General features: G+C 41.6%; 1 protein-coding gene across 2 annotated transcripts in view; it reads right to left on the bottom strand.

Annotated features, from left to right (window-relative positions):
• The window catches only part of KIF5C (kinesin family member 5C), a 74,772-nt gene that overhangs the window by 9,564 nt on the left and 46,422 nt on the right, over nucleotides 1-18,786 (bottom strand). For both annotated transcript variants that reach the window (XR_014184513.1, XM_082057342.1), the window contains exons 12-23: nucleotides 17,218-17,393; nucleotides 15,671-15,739; nucleotides 11,903-12,109; nucleotides 10,803-10,949; nucleotides 8,358-8,546; nucleotides 6,474-6,591; nucleotides 5,577-5,653; nucleotides 4,374-4,483; nucleotides 3,427-3,528; nucleotides 2,752-2,812; nucleotides 1,501-1,572; nucleotides 685-789 (exon numbers count right to left, since the gene is read on the bottom strand). Coding sequence is in view for 1 of the 2 variants with exons in the window: in XM_082057342.1 (XP_081913468.1) it covers nucleotides 685-789; nucleotides 1,501-1,572; nucleotides 2,752-2,812; nucleotides 3,427-3,528; nucleotides 4,374-4,483; nucleotides 5,577-5,653; nucleotides 6,474-6,591; nucleotides 8,358-8,546; nucleotides 10,803-10,949; nucleotides 11,903-12,109; nucleotides 15,671-15,739; nucleotides 17,218-17,393 (1,433 nt within the window). In the remaining variant the exon portion in view is untranslated. The remainder of the gene's footprint in view (nucleotides 1-684; nucleotides 790-1,500; nucleotides 1,573-2,751; nucleotides 2,813-3,426; nucleotides 3,529-4,373; nucleotides 4,484-5,576; nucleotides 5,654-6,473; nucleotides 6,592-8,357; nucleotides 8,547-10,802; nucleotides 10,950-11,902; nucleotides 12,110-15,670; nucleotides 15,740-17,217; nucleotides 17,394-18,786) is intronic.

The following is an 18,786-nucleotide window of genomic DNA, read 5'->3' as shown; positions in this document are numbered from 1 at the left end:
AGTGATCTCGGTATCAGTCACCCAAAGCCTTCTTAAGGAAGCATTAAAAAAGCTTGGCCTTGTTCCAGGGGAGGGGGGTGGAAATTAATACTGGCTTTAAGAACAATAAAACCAGATACATTTCATCTCTGGTCCAAAAGGAGCCTTAAGGTCTATCACAATGACAAAGTTAGAGGCGTTTGGAGTATTCGAGTGGAACAAAAAGCCTTGGGGTGGAAAGAAAAAAAAATATATGTAGCTAGATATACATTCTCAAGAAAACCTGTGATAGAATAAAGGAAGGTTTAAACCCAAGAAGGAGTTTATTAAGTTTCTTTCAGCATCTAGGTCTGTATTTCTTCTTTATATTGTAATGAAGCAGTCAGACTCTCTGCACTTCTGCTCCTAAGATGAATGCTGGGCCTCAATTACTTTAAAGAAACAAACAAATGACAATTTTGGTCTCGTTTCTTCCAAGTTTCCAGTCAAAAACGTCTTGTTTATTTATTAATAACACGTTCATAAGACGTACGGGTAGTGGAAAGAGCAGCTCTTACACCCGCTCCTAATGCCAAGAATTTTAGTTGAGAACTCTAGGTCCCATTTCCTCAGACAGTACATGTTACCTTCAACAATTATCCTTTGAAACAGTAATTTTAGGGGTTTTTTTTTAAGGAAAGAGAAGGAAGGCAGTGGAGCCCCTACCTGTTTGTGAACCTTTGTAAGCTGTTCCAGGTTGTTCTCAAGAAAGGAAATCTTCTGCTTCTGCGCGGCGCTTCCACCTCCGTCGTCGCTGTCAAGTTCAACACTCTGCACAGAGAGCGGCAGCGCTCAGCAACGCCGGGCTCAAACTCAACAGGAAGCTCAAGTCTCCTGTCAATTTAAGCTTCCCAAAGGCAGAAAAGTCTTCCAGAGCCCCAAATAAAGAGAATTTATCTTACCTGTTCATTTGATATTTAAGAGCCACATTCACAGCTACGCAAAAGATAAACTATTCCTACTGAACAGTTATGGGAGGATCTTGAACAGGAAAATCATAGATTTTCTTGGAGAAAACCCTTTTTCCTTCTTTTTTCCATTCCTGGGAGGCATTTTTACGTAATATGGGTTTTCAACCTTCTTCAACAGTTAAAAATACATTAATTTCTGCCAAACTATATTTTTTCCAGGAAAAGGCTGAGTAGTCACAAGCCCATAGAAAGAAAGGGCCACAGCCTTCAGTCTCACATAAGTTACTGCAAGTTATATTGAATAATTTCTGGTACCCATTAATACCATCTTTGAGAATTTTGTAACTGAACTGAACTGGATTGGTTCATTTTGCTTAACCACCAGGACTTGTCCTTAACAAACTGGCACCGAATTAAAATTGATAAACATCAGAACAGTTTTAATCTTCTTACTCAACTGTTACTGAAAAGGAAAAACATCCCGTTTTGTAGCAACATGCACTAAAAGCTTCCAGCAAATCTCAATATTGCGAAAAAGATAAGACTTGGGTTTAAAAAGGTATAGTCTTACTTTTTTAACGCGGGTAGTGAGATCTTGCACAAACAGTTTACGGAGGTTGTGAAGAGTCTGAAGTTCTCTTGCCTGGAATCAAAACAAAAAGGCACAAACCAGTAAGAGGGAGTAGATAGTCTGGTGTAAAAATTCTCCACAGGTTTGAGTCTGACTTTATGGTGATTTACTTATAGAGATGTGCCTGCCTGTAGGTATATGCAGCCCACGCTGTTCCTCACCAAAGAGCTTTTATGCTTATCCATGTACATCCTGCAATTTAAATGAATTGCTCAATAAGCTCCACCACAACTCCAAGCTTTTGAACTTGTTTTTTTTTGTCTTTATCTCTCAAAAGAAAAAGGTAAAACTGACTAGAAACTTAAAAAAATAATCCCATCTGGGTTTCTGCAAGCTGACGGTGTGGTGCTGCCTAATGCTGATCTCCAGCTGCCTTGACTCATTCGGCATACACAGAAAATCAAGTCTACACGCAAGCTCTGTAAGTATGTGATGAGTATAGTTCGTATCAGAAAGGCTGCGTACATCTCTCCTTTGCAGGGGTTTATTTTAACAAGGTTTATGTCTGGGGGAGCCATCAGGAGCCAAAGCTGAAAGGACCTGAATAATTCAGCTTCAGATTCTTTGTAATGAACTCTAATGGATCCTGAGGCCACGCTAAGCTTAGTTTTTAAAGCATCACACACAGGAGCAAACATCGATTTTGAGTTTATAACCCTTGCAACACTAGCAAAAATCACTGTAGGATGCTCCTAAACCAGGTGTGGTTTAGACCAGCTTCTGAGATCTTTGAGCAATACTGCCTGTTTTACAGACAGCTAAAAATGAAGCTTCTAACAAAACTGTGCAGCACCAGCTTCAAGCCTGAAGGCACCCATTGTAGATCGCGTTTTTAACATCACATGCACAATATCGTATTTCTTTGTAAGTTGTTACACTGGTCAAATTAGCGGCAGGTACGTGTCACCTACCTGTGGCTACGCTATTCCGTACGCTGGTTATTTCAGGTGATTTAAACGAACACGGACACAGTACCAATAGACTTAACAGTGATAGCTTATTCAGAGGAGGCAACAATAATGGCATTTACTATTAAATTTTAAAATTCAACTTCACGATTTGGCAAAATGCACAAATTTATCCTATTGTGATATAAACTAGTAATCTTGGGCACAGATACAAGTGTTTGATAACACATTGGTGATTAAGACCTAGGGGGAAAAAGCTCAATAAAGGCTAATTAAGACATACCACTGTTTCCTCCAGCCCCTTAAGATCTTCTCTTGCTTGTTCTCTTTTATCATTAAGCATTCTAGAAAGATCACAACGTTAAACACAAATCAAAAACGTTGAAGTCATAGAATCAATCGACATTGAGTTTGAGTAGAACATCTGCAGATGTGAGCGAATTGTGCGTCTCTCTGCCTCCGTAATGACACTTTTGGCTGTCCCAGACATGCAGCTTTCTCACAGGGAATGGCTGAGCCATCATCTCCAGTTGTTGTGTGCACACGTGAAATTTTTCTCTCTCATTTTCAGGAAAAGCTTTTACTCAGGTATCTGATTTATTACCAGCCCGCATCCCAAACCCCAACTTCTTTCTTGCCTGTTTTTGCTGTGCGGGAATACATGGGAGATTTAAAACTTTTTTTCTAATATTTAATACAATCAAAGCTCTAAAAATCTATCTATATAAAATTTTTTAAAATATTTTCCAGGAAGTATCAAATCCACTATTAAGGACCCTTTGATGTAAAAATACGGAGGAACTGGTAATCATTTTAGTACTGTGCATTGGCTTTGTTACTGAAATGTTATTTTCAGCATGAATATTTCAACACAAATGCTTCTCAGTTGGACATTTCCTGTGGACACATTTAAAGCCACTATATTCAAGGACAGCAGATGAGAAAACTGTTGACTTACATGAGCTTTTCCAGTTTCATTTCTCTTTCCTGGTCCTCAATTTTTAATTTATCATAATCAGCGCTCAGTTTCTCTTGTTCCAGTTGCAATTTCTGGTTCATACTGGAATGTGAAAGAAAAAAATCAGCACAGCTCACTCCTGAACCCCATAAAGAGGGTTGGGTAAATCTCTGTAGCCAAAACAGGGTTAGATAGAGACAGTAAAGCTGTAACTCTCCACTGAAAAATTCTGAAAGAAATTAAGTATAAAGAATCTGAAGAACAATAGAATTTATGTAAAAATACTTAAGAAATAAATACAGTGGCTTGCATCCTTTATCTTAAAGGACACGAACGGTTCTTGCAATCTTTCTGCCCTGCTTCCTTATGTTTCTCATTTCCCTATAATTAGTCTTTGGCCACGCAATAAATACGATGAAAGAATGAACAGTACATCAGGATTGCCTGGATTTAATGAATGCTGACAAAAAGAAAAGAAGAGCAGCAAAGAACTCCGTTTTTCAAATGCTGGAGTATCTAACAGACTTATGTTGCTGTGTCAGGAAGAAATATTAAGGGTGTGAAAATGGGACACATTTCAGTCAGCCAGACTCGCAGAAGTCTGTGGCAGGTCTAGTAGCTATAAGAGGCCCTCAAAACCTTTATCTTTTACAATCCGTTCTCTTCCAACCTTCTTTTAAACACTGAACTGCACGTGTAACATTATTCTTTCTTTTCCCTCTCTGTAACTTTATGGACTTGTTAAAGCTCCACCATAAAGAACGAGGCACTGTAATCCACTCTGCAAAATAATTGGAGAGTTGGCTGTTGAATGTAAGGACATTACTTTGTGTAAGACACTGAAGTATCTAGACACCATTAAAACTAACAAAACCGCCCCCAAACCATCCCTCCAGTGTCACAGAACAGGGCAGGGACAAAGAAAGGGATGGAGCGAGTGAACATACTCTCTGATTTCATCAATTATTTTCTGCTTCTCTTCAATTTCATCCCTCAGCCTGGACAGCTGCTTCTGGTGGGCTTCCCTGTGACTCTCCATCTGCTGCTCCAGGGCCTTCTGCGGAGCGCAAACAGAGCCAGACGTGAGACACAGACCCAGCTTATTCACCTGCTTATTCACCGAGAAAATACATGTACAGCTAAACCCGTGACAGAAAAACAACCCGAAACAGCCTCCCCCTCTCTGAGAATTGTTTATCCACAGCCCGATTTTTTAGCTTCTAGGATTAGGTGTATCTCAACTGGTAAGAAAAACTCAAGGTATCCTTTAGATTGCTAATAAAATACTTCCTTATTTTCTTCCAACCGTAAGGAATAATTGTGCAACTATTTTAATAACTTATACTTTTTATAATGGAGGTGAAATTTCTGAGGCTGAAAAACCTCTATCATTATCCTTGTAGAATTATATTTTTCCTTTTATGCAATTTGCAACCCCATCAGAAACACAACTCACACACTCTCTCCTAACATTTCTTTGTTGCATCCGAAAGGAAGAGGAAAACATCGGAAAACAGGTTTTTATTTCATTATTATTTCTAGGACATAGTCAGAATTCTTGAGAAACGATTTGGGAAAGTGGTCTGGCCTCTATTTTATCAAATTTTAGTCCCTAAATTACATTAGCCCCAATAGTCTGATTCACTACTTAGCAAATTGACTTTCAGCAGAGTTCCACTGGCAAAAAATCGAAGTAACATAGAGGTGAATAGGTATCATTTTTCAGTTGTATATAACAAAACTGTTCTCGAGGATGGATGCAATATACTGGCTCTTATATTTCGCTTCTCCATTCGTGTGATCTGAGGAACCCAAATGAACAGAGTCCACTGAACCTCTCTGCTCTTTGAAGTTGGCTCAGCTTACAAGCTGCTCAGAGGACAAACTCACCTCAGATATTCAAGCTCTAACTTACTTTTTGCCATCATCTGGTCAACAACCTCAATACCAGCAAGTTCTCTAATTTCCCAAAGGTCACTCAATTACATGAGGTTGGATTTTCTAACAGAACCTGGCAATTCTGACAGAGGCCGAAAGTGTTTTCTAAAAGCACATAACGTGTGAAGGGAGACAAAATTACACCCTAATTATCAGCTTCATGAACAATGTCACTGAGAAATGCCTTCTAGAATTGCCGCACGCCACGCTACCTTCATCTCCTCCGCGTCCTGAAGCCGGGTCAGATGCTCCTTCTCCTTATCCTTGAAGCTGACTTCATGCATTTTTTCTGTTTAAAATGGGAGACAATTGAGGATTAAGCGCACAGTTCCAGGACATGTTTTATCCAGCCATTTAAAAAAAAGCATAACAAACCAGTTCCTGCTTTTGCAGGGGAGATGGGTTTGGAGGGGCAGACACAGCCATGGTTTGCAGTACCCAACCTGTGACCATACTGCCCAAACCTTCTTTTCCTCTATAACAACCCACATCGTTTTCAGACCACCCACCACATTGTAATTAAACACAAAACAGGAGCTCAGCAATGCTACAAGAACTGCTTTTGATATACATTTCCTACATTAAATCAGAAGGGGGATAAAACAGCAATTCTTAGAATTAAGTCAGCTGGATGCTTCTACTCGATCCTAAGGGAAGCAGCTTCCTTTTGAATGGGGCAGGGGGCAAGTGAAATTAGATGGATATCCAAGAATTTTACAGAACAGACATTTAGCAAGATTGATTGGTGCTGTTTTGCTAAAGGTTGTTTATTATTATTATTATTATTATTATTATTATTATTATTATTATTATGTCATTAAAACATAAGGTTAAGCGCATCACAAACTTTTTGATTCCTTGGAAAAATTAAGTTTCTCTGTATTCTGTGAATGGACTGGGCTGAAAGGGATAATTCTGGTTTTATCTGAAATGCACCATAAGGAAATGCAATCTGTTAAATATTCTGGATCACAATTTATGTCTTCACCACAAAATCCTAAGCAGACAATAAAATGTTGTGTACTGTACAGGTGATACTTCAGCCAATACTGAATTTTCTCAGATACAGCTGGTAGAAGAAACGATGACCACAAGACCCAGTGTTGTACCTTGAGCACGTAACTTGGCAAGTTCTTCATTGAGAGAGTCCTGGGACTCTTCCAGCTGCCTTCTCTTCTGCTCCATATTTTGCATGTAGTCTGTAAGGGACTTGATCTTTGCTTCATGCTTTAAAGACACAGGGGATAGCAATGAGAAGTGAGTACCACAGCTTGTTACCTAAGAACTCATGTACTCCTCTACATAAAGGAGATAAAATAGGAAGCTCTCCACATCCAGAGCTGATGACTAGGAGACAATACAGCAAACGATCTGAGAAGGAGCTAACAGACCAAAAGAGGCCGTGTTTTGAAAGGTCACGCTTAGTAGCTGTGGCAGGTACACCTCCCCTCCCTCTAAAGCACCAGAAACGTGTAGATCAATGGACTACAGTCATGTACATGCCCCTTGGTGAACAGACAGTGTTCCTGGCCAACGAAACACCTCGGCTGAGAGAAGTTTCCAGATCACTGACCATGTCTGACCACAGCTCAGATTCAACTGGCTTTGCAGTCTCGTCTCTTATATTTCCTCTTTCCACAAGGATAAGCCTCAAATCCTAAACCTCCATTCTCCTCTCTGTAAGTAGGTACAGAGGACAGCAGGGCTTGCTTGTGACAAGCTCTGAGCATTGAAGCTCTCTGTGATTCCAGAGTGACCACACTCAAAGAGGACAAACACCAACCCCACAGAGCAGCCTGGCTGCCTTCTGCTCCCTTCCTCACCAGGTCAGCGTAAGCCAACGCGACGGCTGAAAGAGACTGTCCCACCACCAGCTGCCAAGACCTTTATTCACAGAACAGTTTGGGTTGAAGGGACCTTGTAGCAGGGACATCTTCACCAGCTCAGGTTGCTCAGAGCCCCGTCCAGCCTGGCCTGGGATGTCTCCAGGGATGGTTCAGCCACCACTTCTCTGGCCAACCTGGGCCAGGTCCTCACCACCCTCAGGGCAACAATTTCTTCCTCACGTCTAAAGCTCTATTTCCAGCTCAGCGTCGCTGCTGAAGTGTGCATACAGCTGCTTTGTGAGGCAAGCCTTCATCTGCTTTACTAGTCTAAGTTCCCAAGGAAAGGGAGCAGCACAGGCTGGCAGGATGACTTCCTTCAGTGCCCATGCCAAACCAGGATCTACTTTAAGACGAGTTGATAAATATAGTTTTTACTTGACATCTTTGGACAGCCAATACCATCAGGACTCCAGCCTCCCCTTAATATTAAGAAGCAGTCTTACAGCTACAGCTTTATTAAGCAGAACTTAATTAAGGCATTGTGCTGCAGAACAAGAAGCTATCCTTGTTCCAGGTGTTGTTACACTAACTGGTAGCAAATGAAATACAGTAAACTCTATTGTCTCCTGCCCTTCACGTGTCCACTTCAAAGGAGTTACCTCCTCTGCAGCAAGTGTCACCACTTGTCACTGCTGCCCACTGTGAAGCCTTCCTACCATCTAGATTTCTAGCTTACATGGTAATATTTTCCATAACATTTTATATATTGCTGCCTAGTTATCTTGTTAGCATATGAACAGACCAGGTACAGGGGGCTCTCTGAATGTCTTGCTAGTGAACCATACAATCACTGCTTCTTTTCTCAGGTTGCTTTGAAAGTGATGCACGCTGAGAAAATGCAATTCGAGGAGGACTTTCAGTATTATGCCATAGAAAACATTTTGAGATCGACAGCAGGACAGGACTTTGCCACAGAATGTGCTGAAAAACAGTGAGAGGGAGGAATGGGAGAAGAGAGAAAGAAAAGAAAAACAACAGAACAGACAGGAGAAATGCCACTCTGCACCCTGAATTCTAATTTCTCACTCCCAGCACACACATTTCACGAGGAAGGGGGCTGAGAAAGTCAAACCTTGCTGCGAAGGGCCAAGGAAGGAACGAACACACCTGTGAAATGAGGAGCTGGCAGGCTGCGAGCTCCCTCTCGCTGGCGTTCATCTTCCTGTTGGAGTCTATCTGGGCGCTCTCCAGCTGTTTGCTGCGGTTCACCAGAGACTTCACCTCAGATTTCATCTTGCTGATGTAAAGCCGTGCCATGGTGAACTCCTCCTCAATCACCCCGTTCACATCTGCTAACTAAACACACACAAGATTGTGATCTTTAAGGTGTGGTTCCTACAGGTAAGTCAACGCAAAGCGGTTTTCCTGCTGTGAAACTCTTGTCTAAAGCTAGGAAGCCTCTGTGAAAGCACGGCAGCACTCAAGGAATAACCACAGACCTTTAGGTCACCTTTAAACATGTTGTACCACTCTGTTTATTCCCTGATAAGCCTCAAAAGTGAGAAATTAAGGATTGCACACACAGTGTGCTTCGTAAGTTTAGTGGTTCAATATCTAAAGTAATCAAGCCCACCATCGTGTAAAGAGCACGTTTTGGAGAAACCTTCTCATGTCGCCAGCACAGGAAACTTTCCTTCTTTCAAGCAGCTGAAAGCTGAGGAGCATTTTCAAAATATTCCTTAAAGAAATCTCCTCTTGAAGGGCTGTGCTGCTTCAGTAAGGAGCTGTTATCCAGACATGGGTCTGGAAATCTCACCTGGCAAGAGGGAAGGAACTGCTCTCATTCTAAATATTAATATCATTCTATTTACACATCATATCCTTCCCTGGTTTAATGTGCTGACTTTTATTTGCATGTCTTCTCTTAATGATTTTTTCTTCAGCTACTTAATTCATGTAACCCACTGACAAGCTGTGAAGATTCTCCTTGAGAAGCACATGGCTGGCAACTTCATCTGCTTTTTGCCTTTTTCCCAGCACCACGGGAAGAGAACACGTGCTGGAGCTTCTCCCAACAGCCTAAAAAATGCAACTGCTTCCAAAATCCTCAGTCTGGTCTGAAATTAAACACACTTTGAGAAGATGCTAATTGGCAACAAATTTGAAATTATTCTTCTAAAAGCTTCTCAATCTGGCCTTATTTACACTGACAGCTGTCCTGTAAAATGCTGACATCCTGGTTACTATAAAAACTTGTATCTAACAGACTCCACCTCCATTTTCAAAGATCTTGTCCTATGTCCCGTAGTTCCTATGACAACGGCCACCAGAGGTTGCTGTAACATCTAGCAAGGTCTGGGCTGGTCTGGCACCTGGGATGGTGGCCTCTGCAGCAACAGCATCTGCTGGGCTTCAGCAGAATATCAACAACTCTCCAAGTCTCCAGCTGCACTTACTTTTACATTTGACCTCCGAAAAAGTTCAGGAAAGATCGTTGCTCAAAAACTGAGAAGTGAAGGAAAAGCAAGAAAATGGAGTGCATTGCAAGTAAGAGACATACAGGTTGAGAATTCATTTCTTAACCAGTTTTAGCAATTGCTCTTTTTCAGGTGGTGCTAATGGCATCTTATCTGTCCTTTTAAAATCACCAGCAAGATTTTCTAGGTAATGAAAAGTTGCTATCAGAGATGTGCCATTTAGCAACGACTATACAAAAACCTTGTCTGAGGCTTTGCATATTGTTCAGCTACAACACGAGACGTGTGACAAAGTGAGTCGCTACCTCCTTTACACTCAAGAGCCAGACAAGTTTCAAAGCAAAGCTGGCTAAAATTTGCACCAGCTCCAGGCGCGTTCAGATACCAAGGCTTCTGCTGCTTCAGCCACCTTCACCACCATTCTCACCTTCTTACCTCAGAGGAAAATGATCCTCTGTAATTTTTCATCTAGAAAGGCCATTGGTCAATACACAAAAGTTAAGCTGGTCCTACCATCATGTAAATGTTTATGTGGTATCTAGCACAAATTTACCAATGCTGGGAATCAGTACATTTAAAGCATCTTATGTTCAGAAACACACATGGAAGTGTGGGCTCTTTGAAGCCGCCAGTCACTGTCGAAAGGCAATGCACACCAGAATGCACAAAACACAACTTCCATGCCGATTTTTCATGCGGGTGCCCCAGGCAGCCGTCAGTACAGACCTGTGGCTTTGAGAACTGTTCAGCTACAGCACAGTTTTAGGACAAACTTCAAACAACAAAGTAGCCACCCAGAAGCCACATCTCGCCAGTAAAGATTCTTCAGGCTCTGGGTCATGCCAGTTAATGAAGGAGGAGGGCTACGTGTGTATTATTCTGGGGGAAACTCAGCCACCCCCCATTAATAAATGCATCGATACACCGATGGGCTGCATTAGTCTGGCCTCAAACACCGAGCTGGGAATAAATGTGGTAATTGTGTGCACAGACACATCTCTGACCCTGACAAAGATCTCCTCGGTATTTAAACAGCAGCGACCTGGGAGGAGGAACCTGTATCACACACTTTCCACCCCAAGTATTTTGATACTGCAGGAGCTGGGGGGTCAAGCAGTAAAAATAGCCAACTTACTGTTTTAACGTCGTTAGTGCCAATGATTCCTCCAATCTCTCCCAGGTCCTTCAGCAGCAAGTTCAAGATTTCCGTAGCTCTCTTCTTCTGGTGGTTACTGAGCTCCTGTAACTGGCCCAGCTCCCTCTGCGTCGCTGTCAGGGCACTCTGGAAAGGTTGGAAAGCAAAAGTCACCCCTCTGCAGACAGGGCATCAGTTCCTCTCCGAGATCCATTACATAGTATTGTCTTGTATTTTCCTCAACATTCCTACTGGATCAACATACTGACGCTAACAATTCCCCCTTGCCATAATCCACTTTCACAACTCGCTGCTTTAGATCTACTGAATGGAAATGTAAATCCTCTAAGAATCTTATTTGCATAACACACGTCAAAGGTTAATCACAGACAAACATATATAGAAGGATATAAAACTCATTTTTTTCAAATGGATTTCATGGTAATCTGTTTTACTGAAGTGGATGATGAAGTCTTCCATGAAAACAGACCTGTCAACAACAGCTTCCTCAGTTTGCGTAAGGAATTAAGGGTGTATTAAGCTAGTAAGCCAATCTTGATTTTTCTCAGATCAGATTTTTTACTTAGATCAGTACACGTAAGCTGAAAAAGCTGATTTTTTTCTGATTCCTTCCTTGGAATCTCCTGACTGTACAAAATTGCTGCTCCATGGTGCAGAGTCCAGAAAAACCCAAAATGCTGCAATTTGCACAAAGCAGATTTTCACCTCTTTCTTGGCATGATACAGTTTTTCAATAACCAAAACACAGAATGGCCAGTTCTCACATTCAGTTCAGTTGCTGCTCTGCTCTGCAAAATACAGAGGTTGCAACAGAGCCGCAATCTGCCATCAGCTCCCATAGAGCAGCTTGTGAATTCCCTTAATTTTATCGTTTAATTAAGATAGAAGAGAGAGGGTAGCATTGGCAAATAGGGATCTTTTAACAGCTTCCCTGCTATTCTAATTTTTAACCTACATAACAACATATTGTGAAAGATTCCTGAGATGGCAGAGGCTGGCGGTTCTTCGGGAGCCCCTATAGGGGAAATGCAGAGTTGGGGGTGAGGAGGGAACCAGGACTATAAACCCCTTGCTCTTACACTCTTCTGTGCCAGCTCGTCAGCCAGCTGCTCGTTGGTTCTTGTTTTGTCCTCCACTTCTTGGGATTTCTGGTCATAATTGACAGCTAACTCTTCCAGGGCCTGCAGGACCTCTTTCACTTCATCTTTCGCTGCTTCGTTCTCAATCTGAAGACGGGTCAGCTCCTCTTGAATCTTCTCATAATCTCTCCTAGTGGAGGCCAAAAGCTGGAAACCAGATATCACAGAGGCGTTAGGTCACCCAAGAACTCATTCAAAAGTAACACTGAAAAGGGCAAGAACAGACAAAGAGAGACAGAAAGAAGAAATCCTGCTAGTCTACCAGAAACAGCATCACTTTCAGCATAAAAGTATTCGAAGGGAACAAAAAAGCTCTAAACTTCAATGAAAAGAAAAATCTTAATCAAATCCCATTATGACACAAGACTGAAGCAGAGAAACTTATTTGAAACAGTATCATAGCTCGAAATAAATTTTCTGCCCTCAATCCAAAGCTGCATCTAGGACCAAAAAATACCACAAAGTAAAATGTTTAAACACGGACTCACGGCTTTGAACTGAACCAAGTGAAAGGGCTCTCTGAGGCAGCCTCAAAGATCCTGTGGCAGTAGAGGGATATTTTGATAAGAAAACCTATGATGATTATTCTTAGTTATCATCTGAAGCACGATGCTGCAGACAGATTAGCTGCTTATATTTGCCGAGGCAAAACACTAACTGAAGAAGAAAATACAGATTTCACACCTACTAGTGAGTATTTCCGATTTGTAAAACTTATTAAATGTGCTCTTTGGGTGCTACTAGGAGAGATGCTGAAGTTTCAGTGACAGCACTGATTGTCTCCTCTTCCTTGCCCCTGCACTACTCCATACAGGTGTTAAAGGCTCAAAGTTTCAGCTATCATGTTCTTAGCACAAAACCAGACTCAACAGCAGCCATATACTGCAGAATGATGTGAAAATAAATAAATAAAAGGTGCCACCTAACATTTATTGCCAATAAAATACTTTTGAGAAGAACAACATCAGGCCATAGCATAAAAACATAAAATATAGAGCAATAACATTTAGCGCATGAGCTACAAGAAGGCATTCATGCTCCCAGGTCATCCTAACAACAAAGACTGGACACTCATTCACAAAACCTGCTCATTTCCAAGCCTTCCTATGTATGGATTAGCAAAATATTGCTGTAGTGCAGCTTTCTTGGCCAGTAGAACAAAATCTGCACTACTGGTGGACTTCTGGCCTGCCCCACCACTGCCCGCTGCCTCCCAGGCCATCAAGAACTTCAGTGTGACACCCCACGCTAAATAGAAACATTTCTCCAAAACGGAGCACCTAAAAGGAGAAATTTCAGAAAAGACACTGGGTTGTTTTGCTCTGAGCGCTAATGGGAAATGGGAAGCCAAGCCGGCAGCTTCAGGCACTGGCACGTGCCCAAAGTGGCGAAGGGAGGATTCGGATGTAAGGGAAATATTCCTCACTGGAAATGCTGCAGCCTCACAAGTGCACTCACGTTACGGAAAAACCCACTGAATTGCCAAAGCCAGATGGCATGTAAATATTTAAACAACAAAATAGCTTAAAATAATCTTTCTACTAAACACAGATGGAACTATTATTTACATTTACTTGAGAAAATTTCTGTGTGAATATTACTGTGACTGCAAGTAAAGGGAAGTGTTACATATCACCTAGAGCATCAACACAGCTCCCCAGAAGATTCTTGTTGATACAATGTGGAAAAATACACCATCAAGTTTTCAAAAAGCTATTGATAACACGTTACACTGATCGGTTGTCAACAAAGGGAAGGAGACGGTGGCTGCAGCACTTTGTGGATCTGTTCACAGCACAAAAGATGAAGAGTGGAAGATTCACAATCCCCCCAAATACAAACCCTAAGAAACAGACGGTGGTGAAAATGTACCAAAAGATAGCGGTATCGGCACATATCATCTGTGGCAGGCCTTAGATTTATAATTAACCTGCGATATTAATCAAGCAGAAAAAAAGCACTCTGGTTAATTAGAGGGAAGCGGAGTGAGGCAGCAGCTCTGCAGCACATTTGTATCATGGAGCTAATCACGGGCTCCAAGAATCGCTCCCACAGAGCAGGTGAAGCTCACACATGGAAGACAAAACCTCGAAAAACTAATTCAATGCCCGTAAAGAAGAAAACAAAAATAACGCACTGGCTTTCAAAGGTAAGAGATGGACAAGTGTCTCAGATGAAGCAGCGAAACCTGCTGAGCAAGCAGTGTAACATCAGCTGCGGAGGCTTCATTAAGTCAGCAAAGTGAGACTAAAATATGTGCGAAAAGTGGGGAAAAGTGGTCTGTAAGGCCACTGGAAACCTGATTCATCTTCCAGATGTGTATTGAGCATGGAACAGAGAGGGTGGGGAATAAGCCAGTGTACAGCACGCTCCCAAATACGTAACACAAATTAAAGGAATGCATTTCACTTATAAAATAAGACACAAGAGGGAAAAACAAGCTTTAGATGAGAACGCTGATGTAAAAAAGATGGGCAAACTGAGATGGCCTAAATAACACACATCAGAAAATAATGTTGCTGAGAATGCATAAAATTCTGTTACATTTGTATAGCCAGGGACATGGGTAGCATGTAACACAGAGTCATCAAAAGGAAGTTGCAGCAAGTGAATGAAGAGCTTCATCATGGAGTACAATAAAAATGGTGATTCCCGCAGCGAGGACAAGTCCCCGAAGGTGGCAGGTAAGCCACGAGTGACAAGTGACAGACATTTCATAGTGTTCTCTCCCTGCTAAGCGAGACGAACTTTGGCAATCCTTTCTGCAGGTTCGATTAAGGCACGGACAGAATCATTTTTCCAACTACAAGAGAGGTTTCACACCCCAAAAAGCAGCCAGCATGATGCTGTGCTCCAGCTGACGTGGCTGGGACAGCTGGGAGAGACCAACATTTTGAAACACTAATAACGAGTGAACCTCCACACCAGGATTATATTGTTCATTGAGGGGTCCTCCTGCAGTTTCCCACAGTTCGAAAACCAGCATAAAACCATCTTCTAAGAAATATTATAGCAACATTCAGAGAACTTGGTAATTTGGTGTCATTGCCAGATTTTACATCTTCAAAACCTCTGTTAAACAAATGATAGATAAGGAAATGACTGTAAGTTTAGTGTTCGTATTCCCCAGCTTAAAAACCACACTCATTTTATGGACAGAAGCCATGAAATAAAGTGTTTAAAGTCAGAGATCCAAGATTTTAAAGCAAATCCGTGGCAGTACCCATAATCAATTTTCAGTCTCACAGATTTCTCACAGTACTGTCTCTAACCACCAAAATAATGATCATCAGTAATTTATTACCAGGTGTAATTTCTATACTGTCAAACTAGGACATGTGGTAACCACCTACAGTCCATAGAGTCTAGATAACTGAAAGGATACGGACACTTGAAAAACACATCTGAAGTTTAAAAATACTGGCCAGACTCCTTCCTTGGTACCTGCAGCATCACTTCCCAGCAGGATAGCATGCTATTATAAGGAGTTATCAAGGCTTAATGCTCTTCTGAGGATATTATGAAATCAGAAGTTTAAACCCAGCTGTCACATAGGTTTCTCTTACCTGTTAAATTGTATCTGGTTAATATTAATATATTTAGCCAACAACTGTGACAGAATCACTAAACAAGGGTCTCACAAGCAAAATGTAAGTTTGGTTTTGATTGGTGGGTTTGTTTTTGTTTTTTGTTTGTTTGCTTTTTTACCTCCTCTTGATCCAACATTTGTTGCTTTAGTTTTTCCGCCAGCTGGCTCTGCTGGTTGATTTCATCATCCTGCAATGAAACAGGGTTGGAGATTTTTAGTTGCTTTTCACAGTTCTCATTTGGTCATTTTTATTTCCCCTTTCTAGAGAAGAGACACGAATAATGCCATAGCAAACCTTGTGCATGTTTGAGGGGTACGAGGGGAGAGAAAAAGTACACAGAGCTATATAGTATAAGCAACGTATACATGCTGTTGGCTCTGGTATATATGCTATTTATACTCCTATACTTAGGCAGAGGAGTCCCTGATGGGAATCAAGACACTGATATGGTCAGAGTTACACCTTATAACTTGCAGGAGGCTTTGCTGACATATGTGATGTCTTATAGATGAACAAACACACACACGCCCTCCCTCTCTCTTACTCTGTCCCCAAATTTCAGCTGAAGAGGGATCATTAGAGGCAGGTTTATTAATCAACTACAATTTACAGCCAGCCATAACTGCCTTAATGAAAGAGGAAGCTCAAACCACAACACAGAACTTGGACCCCTCAACTGCATTTGCTAATACGAAAATAGTCCCCGATACGACACAATAATGTATCCCGTTATAAATGGTGACATTTTAGTTTTGTTTTGCAGATCAAATACCTTCTCATTTCCTGTAGCACTGCAGTAATGCACTAAATGATGCTTCCCATGTTTTCTAGGGTAAAACAAACCTGTTGCCAGTTCCCTCAAGAAAAATTCAATGGGCTTTGCTACTTTTGATGAGGGGAAGTGAAAAATAAATGACTTTTTTTTTAGAGACGGCTATGGGGAAGGTATTCTCCATCCCAGCAACGCTGGAATTTCTTGAAAGTTAAAATCACGTTTTGATTGACGATTAACGCTACCCTGAAAACTTTTGCCTTTTAAGCTGTTCTCATCCATAACAGTCAATGGTTTTCGCATGCCTTTCTTCCCCCCACTTCTTATCTCCACACAAGCCAGAGCTATTAATGGCAAGTGCTCAGTAAATATCTTGCTGATAGCTTTAAGTGCCAATGATGTATATCAAGCTGTGCAAATAAATAATTTAAAAAGGCACCTGCACTCCAAGTGGTGTTCACAGCTAGAACAACATGAGCAAAAGAGACCCACGGGATGGTCATCTATTTTCTTTAAAATTCTGATACACAAGAAATATATTAAAAATATTAAGATACAGTCTCCCTCTTTTTCGTTCTCTGAGGTGACGTTCCAGTTTGCCGAGGGAGTACAGTATTTGCAGAAATCACTGAAGAAAAGGAGTGCTGAAAAGCCTGTATGGAGCCCTTAAGATGAAAGGCAAACGTGACTCCAGCTTCATGGAGAATGCCCCCAAACACTGTCTGCAGAGGGAACAAAGGCAGACAGCTGACACTATAAAACAAGATCTGGTTTTATAAGGTGACAGCGTTTCAAACTTTGGAACATTCTCCAGTTCATAGTGCTCAAGAAATAGAGACACCCACCCATTTCTATTTACACCCAGTAAATGGAGTCAAACCAAACGTTCACACCTTATCATCCAGCTGTCGGTAGAGACTGGCGATCTCGTCATCATATTTCTGCTTCTCCTCTGTGGAGATGCTGGCAACAACCGGTGTGATGTTGTCAATAATGGGGGTGTTATCACAAGGCTCCAGGTTCTTCTGGTCCTTTGCGCTGATCTGTTCATCTTCAGGCACCGCTTCTCCTGCAGACACACAGTCCGTGCTCATTACAATCCAAGAGAGCCTTGCCCAAAACCATGGACATCCCAGCATGGTCCTTCACAGCTGCTGAGAGGGACTCAGCAAAGCAAAGGGCCAGATGCAGCTGTGCAAGGCAGGGAACTGCCACACGTACAAACGACAGCAAAAGTAGGTGTGGAAAGGTGGCCAAACTCATTAGAAAAATGAACTCCATGGTTCAAAACAAGTAAAATTCAGCAAGAGTTCGACTGGCTGCCATTAAAAGCACTGAACTCCTGGTTCCCCTTTCACTCAAGCCCGCTACAGATGAGTTTAGCTCCATGGATTAACAAAAGTGTAAATAAGGAGGGAAAAAAACCCATACGGTTATCAGTCTAAAGCCCTATCAAGTCATTAAATGTCTCTTCCTCTCCAAATTTCCAACTGCCTTATCAACTCTTTCTCCCTCATAATGAACTGTTGGAGCATCGGGACAACAAGCCAGACAGCTGCATTTCAAATTCTATTCACCTTCTGCTTTGTCACATCTAAAATTAAAGCGCATACGCCAATTTTCAGATGTTGCCTATGCATACCAAACAAGATGTGCTCCCTCTACATTTTCTCTCAAGATCATTTTCTCCAGGGAATATTGTCTTCGGTATCACCGTGTGTCACAATTACGAGCCTGCCGCAGTTCAGTGAAGAGGGACGGGCAAGGCGCTCATGCCAAAAATTAAATATACTGTGAGACTCTGCGAGCCACTGAAAGCTCCACTCACTGCTTGAGGCGTGCAAACGTTACATCCAACCCTTCTGCACAAACAGGTTTTTTTCCTTTTCTATGAGAAGCTACAATATTTTAGTCTCCTAAAGCTTTACTAGCCATTCCTCTTGCCAAAACAGTGTAGGCACTATTTATCTTACTGCCAAGGAAACAAGCAAACAGGACAAATATATCAAAAAGCAAAAAGGCAGGCTAATTCAGGCCCCAAAGGATAACAAAACAGGGCATGAAAGAGCACGACCAAGTAACAGAGGAGATAATTTTTTCAAGCTTGAAGCATGAAAAAGAGTAATATGAGAACAAGTACCACAACCTCTATAAAAGTACTCCACTAAAAATACCTTTTGCCCTATCCTTAATGGCTCAATTATTTATTATTATATATTATTTTAGATAATATATATATAATATTTTATATTACTAATGAGAAAAAATGTACATTGCTTTTTCATGGCTGCATTTCCCTGGAGCAGAGTGGGAAGGTGGGCTCGGGTCAGGGTGGGACCTCGCGCGCTGGGCAAACGCTGCTCGGGCTGCAGAGAACCCATCGGGATCATCCCCACATGGATCTGTACATTTTCATTTTGTTCTGGTATTTCACGTTGCTCAGAAGGTTTGTATGGCAAACT

This window comes from Streptopelia decaocto, assembly GCF_964273445.1.
Source record: "Streptopelia decaocto genome assembly, chromosome: 6".
NCBI classification, from domain to species: Eukaryota; Metazoa; Chordata; class Aves; order Columbiformes; family Columbidae; genus Streptopelia; species Streptopelia decaocto.
Note: the sequence above shows the minus strand (reverse complement) of the source record. Positions and strands in the feature narration are given on the sequence as shown.